Here is a 22,395-nt window from a genome sequence, read left to right as displayed (position 1 = left end):
GTCGAAATGGAAATCAGTGGACATACACTAATACGCCTAAGCGTTTGGAATACTGCCCTTCTTATGTTTCCCTTCACAACAGAATTAAATTCCAAATCAATTCCTGTGATCAGTGGCCCGGAGATCATCCTCTCACTGGTTCGCCTTTCTCTTTGCGAGGAATTGGAGCCCGCGTTTTTTTTTTTTTTTTTTCTACAGGTATTTTTTCGACCGTTGTTCTCTAAGGCTTCGAGAGTAAGGCTTGCCTTACGTGAGGGACTTTCTCTAACAGTCGTCAGACCTTTCATTCTCACCTATGTTAAAGAGAAATCAACCATTTTTCTTTGTTTCTTCGTGTAATGGTTTTTTCAATCTTTACTTTTCAAAACTGGAATTACCTTTTAGCTTCTATATTCTCTTACTTTTGAATATTTCGTCATGTTTTCCTTCCTTATTTTAGCCACCTGTACTGTAATACAGACGAACTATAGGCATAGTCTTAGCAGTCTCAGCGATAGTTCCCTCTTCGGTAATCTGATTAAATGATAGGGCCAAAAGTGAGATGTTGAAATTGCAGAATGTTACTTTTTATTTTCATGTTTTTGACTAATAGTTGTAATATTTTCGTAAGAAGGTAACCTAGCGGCGTGGTTATTAGTGCATTATGACATCGTCATGATGTCAGTGTTCAGATAAAATTTCACTCTTCTCTTTGAAAAGTTGGTCATATTTTCATAAAATGAAAGTTACTAAGTAGTAGATTACGGAAAAGTCATTTCACTCATTTCTGTGAGGTTGATTAGGGCTTCAAATTAAACGGTTATATATTATGTATAAATTCTATATATATATCATATATATATATATATATATATATATATATATATATATACATATATACATATATACATATATATATATATATATATATATATATATATATATATATATATATATATATATATATATTATATATGTGTGTGTGTGTGTGTGTGTGTGGTGTGTGTGTGTGTGTGTATACAAACTAATTTCAAATCAGTCCCTTCGTGGTAGAATGGTGTCGGTGAGGTCAAAATGTAAGTTTGTAAACTTTCGGTGCAGTACAGCACACAGGCAAACTGACATGTCATAGTGACAGGAAGCTGTCAATCTCGTTTCCATGTTAGAGATGAATTCCCTTTGATATACACATGCAGATTCGACGGTTAAGAAATACTATAAGGCTACTTTTAAAGTATTATGCTCTCGTCTAGATTTATTTGGCTGGCGCATGAACCACTTTTCAGTTGTGTATAAAACCAGTCGTATGTTGGTTCCTTAATATCAATTATTGTTTACATCCATGATTTAGTATGTGGGTCTCATTTCCTCATTTTTTAATATGGTCTTTCTTTTTTGTGAAAACTTGTTTAATAAGTTAATGGTTTTTTTTGTTTTTACGCATTTCCAATAATAATAATAATAATAATAATAATAATAATAATAATAATAATAATAATAATGATAATAATAATAATAATAATATAATAATAATAAATAATAATAATAATATAATAATAATAATAATAATAAAGTCCATGGAGATGGCTCAAAAAATTCAAGGCCCTACACCCACGAATAGCAGAACAACTCAGCATTGTATCTCAAATCACCAAGCACCCAAATGGATGACCACAGGAAGAACATCCTTAGTACAAAAAGACAAGAGTAAGGGAAATGTAGCCAGTAACTACAGGCCTATCACCTGCCTACCAATAATGTGGAAGTTACTAACAGGTATCATCAGTTGAAAGGCTATACAACTACCTAGAGGAGACAAACACCATCCCCTACCAACAGAAAGGCTGCAGAAGGAAGTGTAGGGCACAAAAGACCAGCTCCTGATAGACAAAATGGTAATGAAGAACAGTAGGAGAAGGAAAAAACCAACCTAAGCATGGCATGGATAGACTATAAGAAAGCCTTCGACATGATACCACACACATGGCTAATAGAATGCCTGAAAATATATGGGGCAGAGGAAAATACCATCAGCTTCCTCAAAAAATACAATGCGCAACTGGAATACAATACTTACAAGCTCTGGAATAAGACTAGCAGAGGTAATATCAGGATAGGGATCTTCCAGGGCGAACCTCACTGTCCCCCACTACTCTTCGTAGTAGCCATGATTCCATGACAAAAGTACTACAGAAGATGGATGCCGGGTACCAACTCAAGAAAAGAGCAACAGAATCAACCATCTGATGTTCATGGACGACATCAAGCTGTATGGTAAGAGCATCAAGGAAATAGATACCCTAATCCAGACTGTAAGGATTGTATCTGGGGACATCAGAATGGAGTTTGGAATAGAAAAATGCGCCTTAGTCAACATACAAAAAGGCAAAGTAACGAGAACTGAAGGGATAAAAGATACCAGATGGGAGCAACATCAAACACATAGATGAGACAGGATACAAATACCTGGGAATAATGAAGGAGGAGATATAAAACACCAAGAGATGAAGGACACGATCAGGAAAGAATATATGCAGAGACTCAAGGCGATACTCAAGTCAAAACTCAACGCCGGGGAAATATGATAAAAGCCCAATAAACACATGGGCAGTGGCCAGTAATCAGATTACAGCGCAGGAATAGTGGAATGGACACGAAGGCAGAACTCCGCAGCATAGATCAGAAAACCAGGAAACAAATGACAATACACAAAGCACTACACCCAAGAGCAAATACGACAGACTATACATAACACGAAAGGAAGGAGGGAGAGGACTACTAAGTATAGAGGACTGCGTCAACATTGAAACAGAGCACTGGGGCAATATCTGAAAACCAGTGAAGACGAGTGGCTAAGAGTGCATGGGAACGAAGGACTAATAAAAGTAGACGAAGACCCAGAAATATACAGAGACAGGAGAAAGACAGAAAGAACAGAGGACTGGCACAACAAACCAATGCACGGACAATACATGAGACAGACTAAAGAACTAGCCAGCGATGACAATTGGCAATGGCTACAGAGGGGAGAGCTAAAGAAGGAAACTGAAGGAATGATAACAGCGGCACAAGATCAGGCCCTAAGAACCAGATATGTTCAAAGTACGATAGACGGAAATCACATCTCTCCCATATGTAGGAAGTGCAATACGAAAAATGAAACCATAAACCACATAGCAAGTGAATGCCCGGCACTTGCACAGAACCAGTACAAAAAGAGGCATGATTCAGTGGCAAAAGCCCTCCACTGGAGCCTGTGCAAGAAACATCAGCTACCTTGCAGTAATAAGTGGTACGAGCACCAACCTGAGGGAAGTGATAGAAAACGATCAGGCAAAGATCCTCTGGGACTATGGTATCAGAACGGATAGGGTGATACGTGCAAATAGACCAGACGTGACGTTGATTGACAAAGTCAAGAAGAAAGTATCACTCATTGATGTCGAATACCATGGGACACCAGAGTTGAAGAGAAAGAGAGGGAAAAAAATGGATAAGTATCAAGATCTGAAAATAGAAATAAGAAGGATATGGGATATGCCAGTGGAAATCGTACCATAATCATAGGAGCACTAGGCACGATCCCAAGATCCCTGAAAAGGAATCTAGAAAAACTAGAGGCTGAAGTAGCTCCAGGTCTCATGCAGAAGAGTGTGATCCTAGAAACGGCACACATAGTAAGAAAAGTGATGGACTCCAAGGAGGCAGGATGCAACCGGAACCCCACACTATAAATACCACCCAGTCGAATTGGAGGACTGTGATAGAGCAAAAAAAAAAAAAAAAAAAAAAAAAAATAATAATAATAATAATAATAATAATAATAATATCCTTACAAAGCATAAGTAGCTACGAAAGCATTGTTTGATAGTTTGACGTTTTTCTATTTTTATTTCTAACACAGAGTTACAGTACTGCCAGCTGATAAGAGCCGTTGTAAAAGAATTGTTTTCCCCAAGTACAATAAAATTATCCGATATTTGATAATGCAAGCACGCAAATGCTGCTTTCCTGGGCTAATTTGTGAATCTAATTGACTTTCATTTTAATTAAACCATTGGGGAAAAAGCTCCGGTTGTTTTGGACATTTGCCGAGGAGTTTATTTTTACTTTTATGTACAAAGAAAGTCACACGCACGAGTGCACAAACTGCACTCGTATAAATATAAACAGAAACACATACAATTGCATATATGTATACATATATATATTATGTATGTATATATATATAAATATATGTATGTGTATGTATATATATATATATATATATATATATATATATATATATATATATATATACACATACATACATAAACTCACTTAAGCATTTCTCTTGGAAACTTTTCCATGCGTGTCAGTACATATTTGGCATCTATGACTTTAAGACAACAAATCTCTGTTATTCTGTAACTTACTATTGCTATATTGTTCCATTTATTCAGTGCAAGGCACTGCCTATAAATGACCCTGTAAGAGACACTGAAGCTATACACTAGGAGAATGGCTACATGCAGCTTATGGTTGTTGAAACATTGAGCACTGCATTGTAACATCCTGCTTTGAACATCCAAGTGCCCTCGGACTATGTTCTCCCCTCCAGCAGGAGAGAATGGCGTTACGGGTCACTGGCACTCTCGCAGAAGCCAGAGGATCCCAAGGCAGCGGATCCACATTTGGGACTCTTCAGTGAAATTCATCTTGGTCTGTTACATTTTTCTGGTTAAATTCCGTTTTTCTGATTCTTGTTTTAAATCTTAATTTTTCTTGACCTGTACTGAACTGTATGATAGAGTGCAGAGTCTCTTTAATACAAGCTGGCCCTGGGGATACTCATTGGTCGTGGCTGAATCAGCTGTCGGCATTCAATAAAAGAAGCAACATACCAACAGTTTCCATGTTTTTCTTCAAGAATTAGCTATCCAAGATATGAAGACTTACAGCGAATTATAGGGAACTCATGTCAGTCATAGACGCTATTAAATTATTGGGATTCGGGGAAAATCTCGTAAGAGAGAGGCTATGTACTGTCTATGTTATTAGAAATACATAATATAGATATAGAAAATATAATATATATATAGATATATAATATATATATATAGATCTTTATTTATATATAAGATGTATATATAGATATACAATATATATATATATAATATATATTATTATTATAATAATAGTAATTATATATAGTTATATATATAATATATATACTATTATATATTATATATATATATATTATATATTTTTCATTAGAGAATCTTTGATATACAGATATATATATATATATATATACATATATTATCAACTATATCTATCAATTTATAATTATATATATATATATATATATATATCTATATTACATATATACAATAGAAATATATATATATATATACATACTAATATTATATATATATTATTCATACACATATTATATTCTATTTAACACATATATATCTATTTTATATATATATATATATATATATATATATATATATATATATATATATATATATATATATATATATATATAATATATATCTGGCTTATGGCACCGTGCTTATCTGAGGGGACATGCCTTTGGGATGGAGCTTCCTCCCAAACTATGACTCATAATCATCCAGATGTAAAATGGATGTCGCCGTTTGCAGGGGTCTAGAGAAAGAGGCTTCAAGGACAGAAATCAGATTTTTCCGTACCCTCCAGACGGGACCCCTTTCCAAAACAGGATTAAGGCGTATGATAGAATATATATGTATGTATGTGTGTGTGTGTGTATATATATAGATATATAGTATATATATATATATATATATATATATATATATATATATATATACATGTCTATAACAGATAAACCAATTAAGAATAGTTTCAGCACAGATGCACACTCAGAAGCACCAAAATAGCTTTGGGATAAACTTTTGCAAATGGTGAAGAATTTTCTATCGCGAATGCTAGGAAATAAATGACATTAGCCGATGCTCTGACGTCAATGGGCAAACCTAGCTTCAATAATGCAATGGTTAGTGAGGAGCTGGAATGAAAAATGAGTTAAGTAGTGGTGTGTGTCGAGGAATCTACGTAGAGGCAGAGTAAAATTGGTTAATTCACTGTCATTATTTTTGGGGTTATTTTTGATGCAATTAGAAATAGTATTTCTATTTCTGGCGAAATCTATTGCAAATGTTGAAACTCTCAAATTATAATTTTGCTAGTGTTGGGAATATCTTTTTGGGTTTATTTACTTATACAATGTAGTATCGCATGAAAAAAACAAAAGACTGCAAGAGACTTCAAGAGATAGCTCCATTTTCAGAATTTCATTTCACTGGGATATGTCACATAACGTAAAAGCATAAATAAAAAATTACATTACTTGAAACCTGAGAGGCATGGCGCTATTCAAGGATATGTTATTTGGGAAATGTCGAATTCCCAAATATAAAACCTAATGAAAATCACACGAGACCAGAACGGCTTTGCTTGTACACAACTGTCCATTACTTAAAAAAAAAAGTACTGCTCCGTTAGTGATATTGTTTAACTGTAGATTTCTCTACCGAAGTATTAAAGTTACGTATCTGTAAAGATTGTAGATTCGAATAGCTATTTACGTGAAAAATCAAGAGAGTTTAAAAACGTTTCTAATAAAATTGCGAAGATTAATGATGCATAAAACTTGCCTCCTGTAAATGTAAAAAATTATGTATATAACACTTTAGGAAATAGGAAGTATGTAGGATTATTGGGAAATCATCTTTGGTTAATTTTTTAAATTTTTATAATAAACCTTTAAAAATAGGAAAGGTAGCACATACATACACATTATATATATATATATGTATATATATATATATATATATATATATATATATATTATATATATAAAAAGAGAGAGATAGAGAGAGAGAGAGAGAGCGAGAGAGAGAGAGAGAGAGAGAGAGAGAGAGAGGTGGAAGGGAAAGGAGTTCCATTCCAAATTTTCAAAACATGACAAAATGTAAGAAATAATTTTCATATGAGAGAGAGAGAGAGAGAGAGAGAGAGAGAGAGAGAGAGAGAGAGAGGGGGGGGGGGGGTGGTGGGTGAGTTTTTGCTCGATATTCTCAGAACATAACAAATTAAAGGAAATGCGAGGTGGAAGAGAAAGGAGTTCCATACAAAATTTCTCAAACATGACAAAATATAGGAAACAATTTTCATATTCACTAGAGAGGAGAGAGAGAGAGAGAGAGAGAGAGAGAGAGAGAGAGAGATATTCCATCCCAACTTATCCGTTTATAATAAGAGGGGACATACGATTTATTGCTCAGGGAACTATCTCTCTATATATCTATCTATCTATCTATCTATCTATCTATCTACTATAGTATATACATCATTTCAACTCCACAAAAAAAGACATAGAATAACAAAAGGTTGTCATACTCACTCATACGCCTCTAAGATGGTCTTTGACTGAGAAATTATATATTATATATACATTTCCCATTGACGTTTGGTACTTACCTGAAAAGGAAATGAAAGGAATGATTAGTTTTATGATTGATGGAAATATTATGAATAGTTCAGTAATAGTTCAGATATGGAATTCTCGTTGATTACTCTACACTATTTGAGATATTAATGCCAATATGTCTGAAATGGATTTTTATTTTATAAAGTTTTTGCAAGATTCATATTCGTTGAAAATATAAGTTGCCTGATGAAGACTCCTGAGAATTTTGATTTTTAATATTTTCATGATATGTAAAATATTGTTTCAGATACACTTAGAAATATATTTCTCTAAACATCTTAGAAAATCAGAAGCACTGTATAAAGAATACTTATTGATAGCTCATTAGGTCCTTTAAGTAAAAAGGCATATTAAAGCAAAATAAGGCGTTGTTGCAGCTACATATGAAAACATGAGTGAAAAAAGATGCCGTAATATATAAGATTATGCAAGATTGTAAAGATAGAGGAAATGTAAGCCAAAAAAGATTTTTTATGAATATAAAAAAAAGTACAGTTAACTCTTTCAATACTTGTTCAGTCGGGGTTAGGTAATAATTTACTTACCCTGGTGTTTTAAATAAGTAGTCTCTTTCCCACACCAAGATTACGAAACTCCTTATTGATAGGTAGGAAAAAATACAACTATTCCCCGTCTATTATTTTCTCTCGCATGTTCATAACCCTGGTAATTGAGACACTAGATAATAATGCATAGTAGAAGTTCATACCGCTGGCATGAATGAGAAATGAAAATAAGTCGTATTTTGTCATTAACGTCTTGCTCACGAAAACTTCATGAAGATCATTTTTCATATCGTAAAGTTCCTTTGTTCGCTCTTCTGCCACTGACTAGACTAGAGCATGGAAAATAATCAGCAATTACTCTGCTTTGCTCCACACCCCGAATGATGAAAATTATGAGCATTTATTCATGCAACCTGAAAAATGGATAACCTCGTGTTTTTATCCTTTATCGCAAAGAAGATTAAAGTTCAAATACCAATTCACACCTGCCAAGCAATATCATACAGAACTCCTACTTCCGTTCACTTCGACTGACTCCCTCAACGATGACCGAAAGCGCAGCTGTTGACTCGCCCCCCCCGGCTCCCCCACCCCCTTGTGGACGCAAAGAGCCATTCCAGACGGAGATGACCTCTTATCCCTCCACAAATTATTTATTATTCTCCTTCGGCAGACAGACTCAAGTCTCCGTTTTCATAACTCGTCGAAATTTCAAAATTCTCTCGTCGTAACTCTCCGCAATTTGTCCCTTACAAAGGCTAATTAGAAATTCCCCTTGAAGAATTTATCCGAATTCTTCCTTCATAGTTCCCCCCGAATGATTCCCGTCGGAGGGGGGTCTCTGAACGCTCTTGCGTCCCTTGTGGCGCTGGAGGAGCCTTTCATCTCTTTATAAGGGTCATAACGATCAGGGCTTCGTAGAGATTGTCCATTCGCAGCGTTCGAAAAGTTATCAAAATACACTTTCTCCCTCGGATTAAAACCTCGCGGAAAAAAAACAAAAAACTCTCGATTCCGCTTTCACTATGTTATTGGAATACACTCTCTCCAGGGGATTGCTCACTCTCAGCGTGAGTTTTCATTCTCTCCCTCCCCCCTCCCTCCCTCCCTTCCTCCTTCTCTCCTCCCTCTCTCCCCCCTCTTCTAGGATTATCCGGATGTTCACTTTTCGACTGATTGGCGTAAGCCTTTGTCTCCCTATCGAATAGGAATGCTCTAAAAGAAGAATATCGGAATCGCTCTTTCCACGTAGAAAAACACGACGTCTGTATTCTCTCCCTAGCTTATCGGAAAATACAAACGCCTGCATTAATTCACACTGATATATTCGGCTTTCCGGTTATTCCCGCTTTTCTCCTCCCCTAACCACGCTGAGTTGACGCGGCTTAACGAAACCTCAGATTGCATAAGACGTTGCCACATTGGGAGGGATTAGAAGACGACTCATGATGGTTCATTTGTTCATTCGAACCAGTGCTGTTCGACTATGACATATTTCATTGAATCTCTCTCTCTCTCTCTCTCTCTCTCTCTCTCCTCTCTCTCTCTCTGTGTTAAGTCACCTTTAAGGCGAGAGCAACTGCACTAAAATACGGATCAACTTCAGCCATAAATCCTTTACAAAGCTTTGCTCATTACTTTCAAGCCGCCTTCGAGTTTAAACAGACGTTGCCACTCTCTTAGCTATTTTCATTATGCGAATGCTGGTTTACTGTTATATAAATATATATATATATATATATAGATATATATATATATATATATATTTATAGATATATATTCATATAGATATGTAGAATTTTGTGTTCTTCAATTAATGATAACAATAGTATAAGTAAGGTATTATTTTCTTTCAGTTGGACTGAAGATGTACCCAGGGAAGGGTTCGAAAGCTTATTGTAAAGAGTTTTAAAAATCATACACGGCCTCGCAACATTTTTTATTATTATGGACCCCTTAGAATTTGTATATACTCTCGCGATAGAGAGTTTTTCCCTACTAAGGTATTATTATCAATATTATCATATTACCTCCAGTTATATAGTAGGACTCATGAATATCATAATCATTGTTGCGGTATAATTATTATCATAATATACTTGTACCCACTTTCATATGTAATGGTTCGGAATGACTATTAACTTGAAATATGATAAACATATATATAAATAAAAATACCGATTTGGGATCGCTGTAGTCAAATTACAACCAGATAATTATAACTGCTTTCACAGAGTAATTATGCAAAGCGATTCCATCGGCTTTCCGGATTTGGTTGTAAATATTTGTTTAATTTATCTAGGCGTAACAAAGACCACTCTAATCAACTGCTTAATACTTGCCAAAGGATTCTTTTAATCATTCTTTCACGAAAACATAATTAGCAACTGGGTGTTTGCTTCATTTGATTCACTTTCTTACGCTATATATGTATATATATACACTTATACAGTATATATATATATATATATATATATATATATATATATATATATATATATATATTATATATATATATATATATATATATATATATTATATATATTTATATATATATATATATATATATATATATATATATATATATATATATATATATATATATATATATAGTATATTGCACAACATCGGTTATTCTAGTGAAAATATTTGATAGTTTCTTTTGCTTATAGCTGTTTCCATTTTCGATTTTTCTTTTCAATTAATGAAAGATTTTTCTTGGCAAGTTGATGGGGCTTTGTTCTTTTTATCCCCATTAATAATAATAATAATAATAATAATAATAATAATAATAATAATAATAATAATAATAATAATAATAATAATAATATATGCTCTTAAAGGAGATGCTGCTTCAGCTGCATTTATTTGATAGAACTTCTATAAAACAAAGGCAGCTGAAGTAGCAATCTTCTTCAATAGAACATGTTTGAAAGAGGGTCTTCTACCTAAATACAACAATAATAATAATAATAATAATAATAATAATAATAATAATAATAATAATAATAATAATAATAATAATAATAATAATAATAATAATGTGGCGCGTGGAGGAGTGGGTTAGGTCGTCAATAGACTTAAGTCAAGTTAAGCAACATTGGCTCGGTCAGTCGTTGGATGGGTGACCGCTCTCCTCGGCGTTGATTCCTTGTGAAAGGATCTTTACCATAATTTCCTCAGTCTACTCAGCTGTAAATGAGTACCTATCCCTGATGGGTCCAGCTATGGGGTTAAATGGCAAAATTCAGCAATGATGGAAAGAAATGAAGGATGAAAACGACAACGACGTAAATGGAACCCTCCTGGCAACAGAGGAGCTTCGTCCGGCAACCAGGTATTCAACCCAATTGAAGGGAAGACGGTCAGGTACTTGGAGGTTGTCTTCCAGCAAACTGATCACAACAACGACAATAATCAACAGCCTGAGATTGGAGCTACAGAGGAAAAAAGGAAGAAATGGACAAGAGAAGAAAATAAGGAAATATGGAGATGCTACATCAGAAGCAACCCGACGGAGAGAGGATATAGAAGAAGATTGGTCAACATCTGGAATGAGAGGAATAACACCCCCCAAACAAAGCAGAGGCTGGCAGACCAAGCAAGGAACATAAAGAAAAAGAACTGCTCTCCCCAACAGAAAGAGAAGAACTGGAAAGGGAAATGTCACACGACAACGAATTACACGAAGACGAACTTAAAGACCGATGCCCACAGAGACGACAGGGAGGATGAGGTATCAAACAACGACACACGAAGAAACACGACGAAGTAACAGAGAGGACGGAATGGGTAGAAAAGATTAGACAATGGCATGGAGCCAGATACAGAGAGAACAAAGATCCCCTCCATGATAGCCTACAACACCAAGAAATTAAGGGAGAAAACAAGTGAGGTCAATGAAATACTGGGCATAATACAGACCACCAGTATCACAGAAACAAAATAACTTGACAGTATGCAGGAGCAAGATTAGTAGCAGAACTGATGGGAATTCGAAACACCAACACCACCAGCACAACCAACCCACAGCAACCAAAACAGCAACCTCCTTGGAAAAGGCGCCTGGAAAAGCAAATCATGGTGATGAGATCTGACTTGAGTAAACTGAAAGAGATGGCAGAAAAAAGGCTAAGAAGCAAGAAAACAAGGGAGGAACTCAACGAGAAATACAAAGTACAAGAGAAGATGTAAAACAGAGGCTTAAGGCCAAAGCACATAAGATCCAACGGTACATGAACAGGAATAAGGGATACCAACAGAACAAACTATTCGGAACCAACCAGAAAAGACTATACAGCCAACTAAGAGGGGAAGACAACCACCCAGAAATTCCCGAAGCCGAACCAAGTAAGAGACTCTGGGAAAACATATGGAGCAATCCGGTATCACACAACAAACATGCAACATGGCTCCAGGAAGTCAAGGAAGAAGAAACAGGGAGAATAAAACAAAGATTCACAGAGATCACGACAGACACAGTCAGACACCAACTAAAGAAAATGCCAAACTGGAAAGCCCCAGGTCCCGATGAAGTCCATGGATACTGGCTCAAAAACTTCAAGGCCCTACACCCACGAATAGCAGAACAACTCCAGCATTGTATCTCAAATCACCAAGCACCCAAATGGATGACCACAGGAAGAACATCCTTAGTACAAAAAGACAAGAGTAAGGGAAATATAGCCAGTAACTACAGGCCTATCACCTGCCTACCAATAAATGTGGAAGTTACTAACAGGTATCATCAGTGAAAGGCTATACAAACCACCTAGAGGAGACAACACCATCCCCCACCAACAGAAAGGCTGCAGAAGGAAGTGTAGGGGCACAAAAGACCAGCTCCTGATAGACAAAATGGTAATGAAGAACAGTAGGAGAAGGAAAACCAACCTAAGCATGGCATGGGTAGACTATAAGAAAGCCTTCGACATGATACCACACACATGGCTAATAGAATGCCTGAAAATAAAAATATGGGGGCCAGAGGAAAATACCATCAGCTTCCTCAAAAATACAATGCGCAACTGGAATACAATACTTACAAGCTCTGGAATAAGACTAGCAGAGGTTAATATCAGGAGAGGGATCTTCCAGGGCGACTCACTGTCCCCCACTACTCTTCGTAGTAGCCATGATTCCCATGACAAAAGTACTACAGAAGATGGATGCCGGGTACCAACTCAAGAAAAGAGAGGCAACAGAATCAACCATCTGATGTTCATGGACGACATCAAGCTGTATGGTAAGAGCATCAAGGAAATAGATACCTAATCCAGACTGTAAGGATTGTATCTGGGGACATTAGGATGGAGTTTGGAATAGAAAAATGCGCCTTAGTTAACATACAAAAAAGGCAAGTAACGAGAACTGAAGGGATAAAGCTACAGATGGGAGTAACATCAAACACATAGATGAGACAGGATACAATACCTGGGAATAATGGAAGGAGGAGATATAAAACACCAAGAGATGAAGGACACGATCAGGAAAGAATATATGCAGAGACTCAAGGCGATACTCAAGTCAAAACTCAACGCCGGAAATACGATAAAAGCCATAAACACATGGGCAGTGCCAGTAATAAGATACAGTGCAGGAATAGTGGAATGGACGAAGGCAGAACTCCGCAGCATAGATCAGAAAACCAGGAAAAACATAGACAATACACAAAGCACTACACCCAAGAGCAAATACGGACAGACTATACATAACACGAAAGGAAGGAGGGAGAGGACTACTAAGTATAGAGGACTGCGTCAACATTGAAAACAGAGCATGGGGCAATATCTGAAAACCAGTGAAGACGAGTGGTAAAGAGTGCATGGGAAGAAGGACTAATAAAAGCAGACGAAAAGACCCAGAAAATATACGAGACAGGAGAAAAGGACACAAAGAACAGAGGACTGGCACAACAAACCAATGCACGGACAATACATGAGACAGACTAAAGAACTAGCCAGCGATGACAATTGGCAATGGCTACAGAGGGGAGAGCTAAAGAAGGAAACTGAAGGAATGATAAACAGCGGCACAAGATCAGGCCCTAAGAACCAGATATGTTCAAAGTACGATAGACGGAAATAACATCTATCCCATATTAGGAAGTGCAATACGAAAAGTGAAACCATAAACCACATAGCAAGTGAATGCCCGGCACTTGCACAGAACCAGTACAAAAAGGAGGGCCATGATTTCAGTAGCAAAAGCCCTCCACTGGAGCCTGTGCAAGAAACATCAGCTACCTTGCAGTAATAAGTGGTACGAGCACCAACCTGAAAGAGTGATAGAAAACGATCAGGCAAAGATCCTCTGGGACTATGGTATCAGAACGGATAGGGTGATACGTGCAAACAGACCAGACGTGACGTTGATTGACAAGGTCAAGAAGAAAGTATCACTCATTGATGTCGCAATACCATGGGACACCAGAGTTGAAGAGAAAGAGAGGGAAAAATTCGATAAGTATCAAGATCTGAAAATAGAAATAAGAAGGATATGGGATATGCCAGTGGAAATCGTACCCATAATCATAGGAGCACTAGGCACGATCCCAAGATCCTGAAAAGGAATCTAGAAAAAACTAGAGGCTGAAGTAGCTCCAGGACTCATGCAGAAGAGTGTGATCCTAGAAACGGCACACATAGTAAGAAGAGTGATGGACTCCTAAGGAGGCAGGATGCAACCCGGAACCCCACACTATAAATACCACCCAGTCGAATTGGAGGACTGTGATAGAGCAAAAAAAAAAAAAAATAATAATAATAATTTTTCTTTCTTATCCCTTTTCTCATTTGCATTAATATAAGTACTGCTTTTTTTTATGAATGATTCATTCTTTTTTCTTTGTTATAGAAACCTAAATTCTTCACGTTCTCTTTCTTCTTGGTCTCAGTTGATCTGAATTTCCATTTTCAGAGACCACTTTTCATCACATCCAAATGAGCTATTCGTCTTTTAGCTGCCAAAATGTACACATAAGTAAGGGGGATTAGATGTGTTTAAATTACCTTTCATAACTTTACCCACGCCCTCCCAAGTAAAAAATCTCCGAATTTGCTGCAAAAATTCAAACAATTTGGGAACATTTGTTGGGAACATTTGTTGCATGCGTTTGCCTGGCATATCCTCTGTCACATTTGAGCCGTAAAACAAATGAAAAAAAAATAGAGCAAAGAATGTCAGCAAATACTCCTAATTAGAGGTTGACAAGCACTCCCCAGCGCCATTTTAGGCCACTCGGGGATGTCTGGGAAAGGTGGGTTAGAATTTGAAACTTCCAGGGACAGGGGAGATCATATTTAACTCTCGAGAGGAAGGGGGAATATCAGACTTCCTGCGGAGGGGAGACGGAATATTTGCCGAGGTTATTATATAAAATTTCATTAGGGGGAATACATAAGCTATGGAGTGAGGGGAAAGTGTCAGGTTCCTCGAGATTTTGGCTGTGACATTCAAGAATCGTCGGGAAGGGGCCATATTTTCGATTTATGGCGATGGATTTGGATGACAGCGAATGATGATAGACACCAACGGACTGTAAAACGCAGTACGTAGTAATATTATGTATATATATAATGTGTATATATGTATGTATATATAAATGTATACAGTATATATGTATATATATATATATATGTATGTATGTATGGTATGTATGTATGTATGTATGTATGTATGTATGTATTACGTCTTCCACATTTCAATGGACCGTATTTCTATTTTATGAAGTCGCTCCTTCTTATTTAGAGCTAAATATCGAGGTGCCCTTTATCTAAAACGCTGTGCTATAAAATCATCGCTAGGCCCTAACTTTTATATGCCAGTGTTTCGTTTTACCCAAAATATTTTCCTAAATTCCCTCTCTAGTTTGGTGGCATATGGATATGGATATTTATATGATATGTATATATATATATAGAATATATATATATATATATATATATATATATATATATATATATATATATATATATATATATATATATATATATATATATATATATATGTATATATATATATATATATATATATATATATACATATCCATATCCATATATAATAAAACTAAAGAGGAAATTTAGGAAAATATTGTAGGTAAAACGAACCATTGGTATATAAAAGCGATGATTTCATAGCACAGCATTTTAGATAAAGGGCACCTCGATATTTAGCTCTAAATAAGAAGGCGCGACTTCATAAAATAGAAATATGGTCCATTAAAATGTGGATGACTTAATGTATTGGAAGGAAAGTGAAAACTCAGGAGGTTAAGGAAAAACAATAGATGATAATACGGTATTTGAATACAAATCCTGAGAATGTGGCTAAAAATGCAAGTGTTCAACGGAAGTTTTGGGCAAATAAAGGGAAGAATCCCTAAGGGATTTTCGAATAAATATGGGAGGTGATATACACCATGGAGATGTAAGGCTCTCAGCGCGCGGCCGGTAACGAAAGCCAAGGTCCCATGAAGGATTAAAATAAGATGGTCTCGAAAAATTACAAGATGGAATCAGAAGGTTACAGATGTTGATGTATCTATAACAGATAACACCAAATTAAAAGATAGAATCAGAAAGTTAGAGAGGTTGATGTATATATATAACAGATAACACCCTTGAGTATAGACTTAATCTCTCCAGGTTTATTATTGATTTCAAAAAGTACAACACGACGAGGCTGATTGCAAAACGAGTCGAAAGAAAACTCATCGTAGGAAATGATGAATGTAAAATTCTTGAGGACAATGTAGACAAAAATAAACATGAAAATAGAAAACGGGATTTTTTTTTTTTTTTTGAGAAGGGGATTATGGAGAATGTTTCGTAAGACGTCTGTTGGGAAGCCTCGCTTATGGATATATTTATTTAAGATTCAGTAGAGAGTACACCAAAATTCTCCGGGGAACAGCACTGAATACAGAGTTGACGGGTGGAGCGATTCTAGGAAGTAAAACTGGTTCCCGAGGGTCGGGGAAAGGGCTTGGGAAAACGAGACGGCGAAAATGTTAGAAAGCAGAGGTTGAAGAATATGAGAAATGCGAGATCTCGAGTAAATGCTGGACTGAATTAAGAAAACGCGAAACCTCACAGAACGAGGAGAGAATTTCACACGATTTCGAAGAGAACATGAGACTCAGGTTTGGAGGAGAGGTGAACGTTAACTTCACAAATGAGCGAAAAGGAAACTCCTGAGTTCCCAGGGTAAAGAATGCTTGGATTTTTCGTTTATTAGTGAGAAAATGTGGAACTGAAGCGGATAGGACAACAAACTAAACTTTTGGGTAAATGTAAATCTAAGGCCTCGAGTGTTTACAAGTTTAGACATAAGCAAGAATCTTTGAGACACCTGGGGGTTTAGAATGAATCGGTTAGAGCCTCGATTTAAGATTCAGACTCACGAGAAAAGGGAAACTGGGAATTTCAGGTTAAAGAAGAAAAATGAAAACGCATAGAACGGGTAACTGGAATTCTTGAATATGAAACCTAATGGGATATTTTATTATTCTTTGAGCGTCTTGTGTACGAGCATAATATAAGATTGATTTTGTAAGAGCCCGAGGGAAAACATGAGGAAAGACTACTGGAATAGGAAGTGATTTAAAACTTCCAGGTATATGGCAAGAGATTTCCATGTTAAAGAGTATAATGGGATACCCTGAGGGGCATAGTAGTAGTTGGGAACTCCGGTAAACTTTATACGCAACAAGGATTTAAGGAAAATAATGAGACCTTTAGGGAAGAGAGAAAGAGAAAAAAAAAGGCGTCATACCTAACGGAATAAAGGTTTTATTGATACTTAGTGAATATCTATAGCACTGGAGGTAAATGTAAGGGGAAACTAGATAGCATAGTAGAGCTCAAGAGAAATAGTATTGTAGGCAGCTATAGAAGAAAACGAAGGTAACAATATTATAAAAAGACAACCTCCAGACACAGAAGATTAACTCGATGACTAGACCAAGAGGGCACAAAATAAGTAACAAAATGATTTCTGATAGGAGCGGTAATGAATCACAAGGAGGCCTGACATACAAAGTAGAAAGAGAGAGAGTAAGGAAACTTTAGGTCAATCTGGAATGGCAAAGGAGGGAGAATGTCTCTATCGGATGGAGAAACTGTGAGAAACTCCTAGTTAAGGGAGTGAACACGAACGCTGACTGCAAGGCTGTGAATATATACTGTCTTGTACATGTTACCATTATTATTAAATAGGCACTGAATGTCGGGCACGCGACGTTATTGATTATATTAAGATTGCAATGTCTACGCTTTAGTAGATTGTAACACATCTGAACAATGTTGATTTATGCGATGTAGTTCTTGTTAGCTGATGCCATTTAGCGTAAAGGACACTAGACGTTACTTCGTGTTATAATAGCTTGATACGATAGCGTAACGATAACTTCATTGGTACCTGTATAGTAAAAAAGACGTGACAATAATTCTTGTTACACACACACACACACCACACACACACACACACATAATATATATATTATATATATATATAATATATAATATATATATATATACATATATTTGTACTGAATTATACTATTAGTTAGATGCCTTAACAATCAAATGAAGTCTTTGGAGTGAGATTGATTTTACGTAAGAAACGTTTCAGATCATCCCTTTTTTTGTATCTGGTATGGACGCCTATTGTTAAGATTTAACATCATATCATACCAAACACTTGAAATGAGTTGCATATATATATATATATATATATATATATATATATATATATATATATATAATATTATATACACACACACACACATATATACGTATATATATTATATGTGTATTCATTTATTTATTCATGCCCCATCCAGGAGTTGGAGGTAAGCCCAATCAAGTCTGAATGTGTAAATGCAAAGGCGACCCGTGGCAGAGCAGAGGCAATCTTGGTGCTAAGACTAGTGCTGGTGAGTGTTGCAATAAGTTATGCATTGCGAAATGTGCTTGTGGTTTCCAGCCCACTCTCAATCTAGGAGAGGAGCTGATGAAGCCGCGTGAATGACTGCCTGTCTGGGTGCGTCTCTTATGCTACGAATTTTTCAAGCGTTGCTGAAATGGATTTCCTCGTCAGTCGAGGTTGGTGTTTAATACTGATTTATTTTATCCTGTAACATCGCTTAATTTTTCTCTTTCTGTTGGTTCTCTTTAGGTGTTCCATATGCTTATCTGCCTATTGATTTATCTAATTTATCAATATCGTTTTTGTTATTCTCGTAATTGTCTTTTCCACACTATTGAAGCTTTTTGTTAGATGACGATTTTTAAAGCTTGTCTCGGCTTTTTCTCGCTCATTTCAAATAATAATAATAATAATAATAATAATAATAATAATAATAATAATAATAATAATAATAATAATAACAAAGAAATTCTACGTTCAATTTAAAGTTCTTCGCCTTGTCAGCCAGACTGCTGCGTCAGCAAAATAGCAAGATTAGTTTGAAATGTTCGATCTTTTTTTGTATTCATAAGGTGTCGTGCAGGAGATACCATCGGAAGTGTGTTATGTAATATTCAGGCATCATGATAATATAAGAAACTTTTCGCAATGACGCTGTTTAGGATGTACATATTTACGAAGGTCATATATATGTTTAATACACACATGCGCGCGCACACAAACAAGAGTAATATGTTTATATGTGGGAATACTAATTATGAATTAAATATAGCCCCACTTTTCACGACGGATTCTGTTCATAAGGGTTACTCTGTTATACACACATCTATCTATCTAATCTATCTCTATCTACCTATCTATATATACATATACATTTATGTATATAAATATATATATACATGTATATATATAATATATATATATATATATATATATATATATATATATATATATATCAATTCAAGCTACAAATGTCCTTTAATATCTAAATTCACTTTAACCTCCCAAATGATATATTTTCATATATGTACCGAAGGGGAATTTTTTTATTGATAATAATTTCGTCCCCCCAGGGATCGAACCACGTACACTTGATCCATGGGGGGACGAAATTATTATCAATTAAAAATTCCCCTTCGGTACATATATGAAAATATATCATTTGGGAGGTAAAGTGAATTTAGATATTAAAGGACATTTGTAGCTGAATTGATATATAAATGGATCACGGTTCGATGTGATAATTATTCATATATATATATATATATATATATATATACATATATATATATATATATATATATATTATATATATATATAAATATGTGTGTGTATATGTATACACAGACTCTCACATGTTTATATATAAGCTAAAAAAAATCATCCAGTAAATGCACGTGACTTCGGTATATAATATATATATATATATCCTAATTATTCTATATATAATATATATATAGATTATATATATGTATACATATATATATATATATATATATATATATATATATATAAACCATTATGTGATTTCGTTGGCGTTTTTAAAATATTAATCTTTATGTATTACTTTTCCTTAATACATAACGAATGCAGTATGCTGGAAATGCCGATATTAGTGGATATACAGATACCTCATCGTGAATATGATACCCCACAACTTAAACGTAAGTGCTACCATATTTAATACCTGCGCAATGGAACGACTTTCGTCAGATTATGGAGTAGGTGCTTCATCGTGGTTTCTTGGAGCTTTCATTGCTTCATATATTGCTCCAAATAGTATTGCGCGCTCCGATAAGCAAGGAAAGCATGTATAAAGCCAAAATTTAAAATGAAATGCAGTCTTTGTTTTCTTTCTTAGATGTTGGCAGCTAATTAATGTCAGTTTGGAAGTTGTCGAGGAAGAGTGCTTGCACTGGGTACTGGATGCCCCACATAATGACTTTATTGAAATGGAATGTTTACTTTAGTTTTCCTTTTGGAAAAATAACTAGCAATTGTGATTCATCACCAGGAACGTCCAGCAACCTTTATAACATATATTTACCCTTACTCTTCCTTTTTTTGTCTTGATAATGTCATTTACTACCACTTTTCTCACTGGAGAGAGACAGGATAAGGTGGAAGACTCTGGTACCAGAAACAATGGGTCACAAATAGGCCTAGGGAGCCAATGGAATGAAACGCACAATTGTCAAACTTCACATTTTGAAATCCGTTCTTCCTTCGACATCGTTGAGAGGCATTGCCTGCAAACTAACGAAAATACAAGTACTGTTGTCGTTAGAATAAAAAAAAACCTTGAATTTGCAAATATGAGTTAAAATATTTAACATATGTCAGATTCCAGGTGCCTTGGCATGGACGTCAATCTTTTGGAAATGGCTTTGTCGCTTGGAAGCCCGTTTCCTCTGCAAAGGGAGACGGTATTGCTTTGGAAGAGGCGTTCCGGTTTATAAACGACCTGGGGGTCGGCGTTGTGGGATAGTTTCCCTGCCGTAGGCCTATCTGTACCCCACTATAATAACCTTCTCTGTAGTACACTCCCCTCCCCTATATTTAGCCGTTGTTCCGTTAACTGTCACCGGTAGTAATTTAACGGCAGCTAATTTACCCTTCCAGGAAGCCCCACAGGAATTGGAGGTCCAGGAAGAGTGATATTCACCGCCCAAAATATGGTGATTGTATTCCGAACGCCGTTTCCTCTAGAGGCATAAGATATTTTCCGGTAGCGTCTCTTCCTCTAGAGACCCGCTATCTTTTCCGAAAAGGTTTCAGGACGTAGAATGGCCCAAAAACGTTATTGATATCGGTTTCCTTTTTTTCCAGTCTTCCATAGCAAGGTCTTTCAAAATTTCCTCTTCAAAAGGATTCTTCCGCGGAAGACCCCTCTTTTTCTGATTCCTTTTAGGGGATCTCCAGCAACAGAGCCCATTACCATCAGCTTTTTGGGGGTCGTCACATCTCTATCAGCGTCTTTCATTAATCCAAGACTTTTTCGTCCGGAAGTTTTTTATGGACCCCATTTTTTTTAAACTCCTTTTTTTTTCAGTAATAGATTCTCGAGCGAAGCTGCCATGCAACAGATTTTCGCTATCAGGGGAAATAAACCAAAACGAATCTCTCTCTCTCTCTCTCTCTCTCCAAAGGCAAGAGAAAAACTTGCCCCATTTTAGCACGTTTTCCTGCGACTCTCCTCAACAAGTTAATCCCAACGACCTTTTTCCAGGATCGGTTCCAGCATTCCCCTTTCCTACCCGTCCTTTTCCAACCAACCAGCATTTTTCCAACTCCTCCACCTCAGCATCGCTCTGCAACATCCACTTGCAACAAAGCCTTTAGTCCATTCGTCATCCTCCCTCTCCCCCCCCCCCAAAAAACCCTTAGACAACCCGCCCCCCTCCCCCCTCCCCGCAAACTGTTTCGCCCTAAACCCTCCCCCTTCCCTCCGAAACATGT

The 22,395-nt window shown here is 36.1% G+C and overlaps 1 protein-coding gene across 4 annotated transcripts in view; it reads right to left on the bottom strand.

The window, feature by feature from the left end:
* Window positions 1-22,395, bottom strand: part of LOC135216061 (mechanosensory protein 2-like) — a 459,704-nt gene that overhangs the window by 333,324 nt on the left and 103,985 nt on the right. Inside the window, exon 1 of one of the 4 annotated variants that reach the window (XM_064251046.1) lies at window positions 7,415-7,433. The exons of the other annotated variants lie outside the window; for them this stretch is intronic. Within the exon in view, the coding sequence (XP_064107116.1) occupies window positions 7,415-7,418 (4 nt within the window). The 5' untranslated portion in view covers window positions 7,419-7,433. Of the gene's footprint in view, window positions 1-7,414; window positions 7,434-22,395 lie in introns of those variants that run through there. 4 annotated transcript variants of the gene reach the window in all.

The sequence above is a fragment of the Macrobrachium nipponense genome, chromosome 6 (assembly GCF_015104395.2).
Source record: "Macrobrachium nipponense isolate FS-2020 chromosome 6, ASM1510439v2, whole genome shotgun sequence".
Classification (NCBI taxonomy): Eukaryota; Metazoa; Arthropoda; class Malacostraca; order Decapoda; family Palaemonidae; genus Macrobrachium; species Macrobrachium nipponense.
Note: the sequence above shows the minus strand (reverse complement) of the source record. Positions and strands in the feature narration are given on the sequence as shown.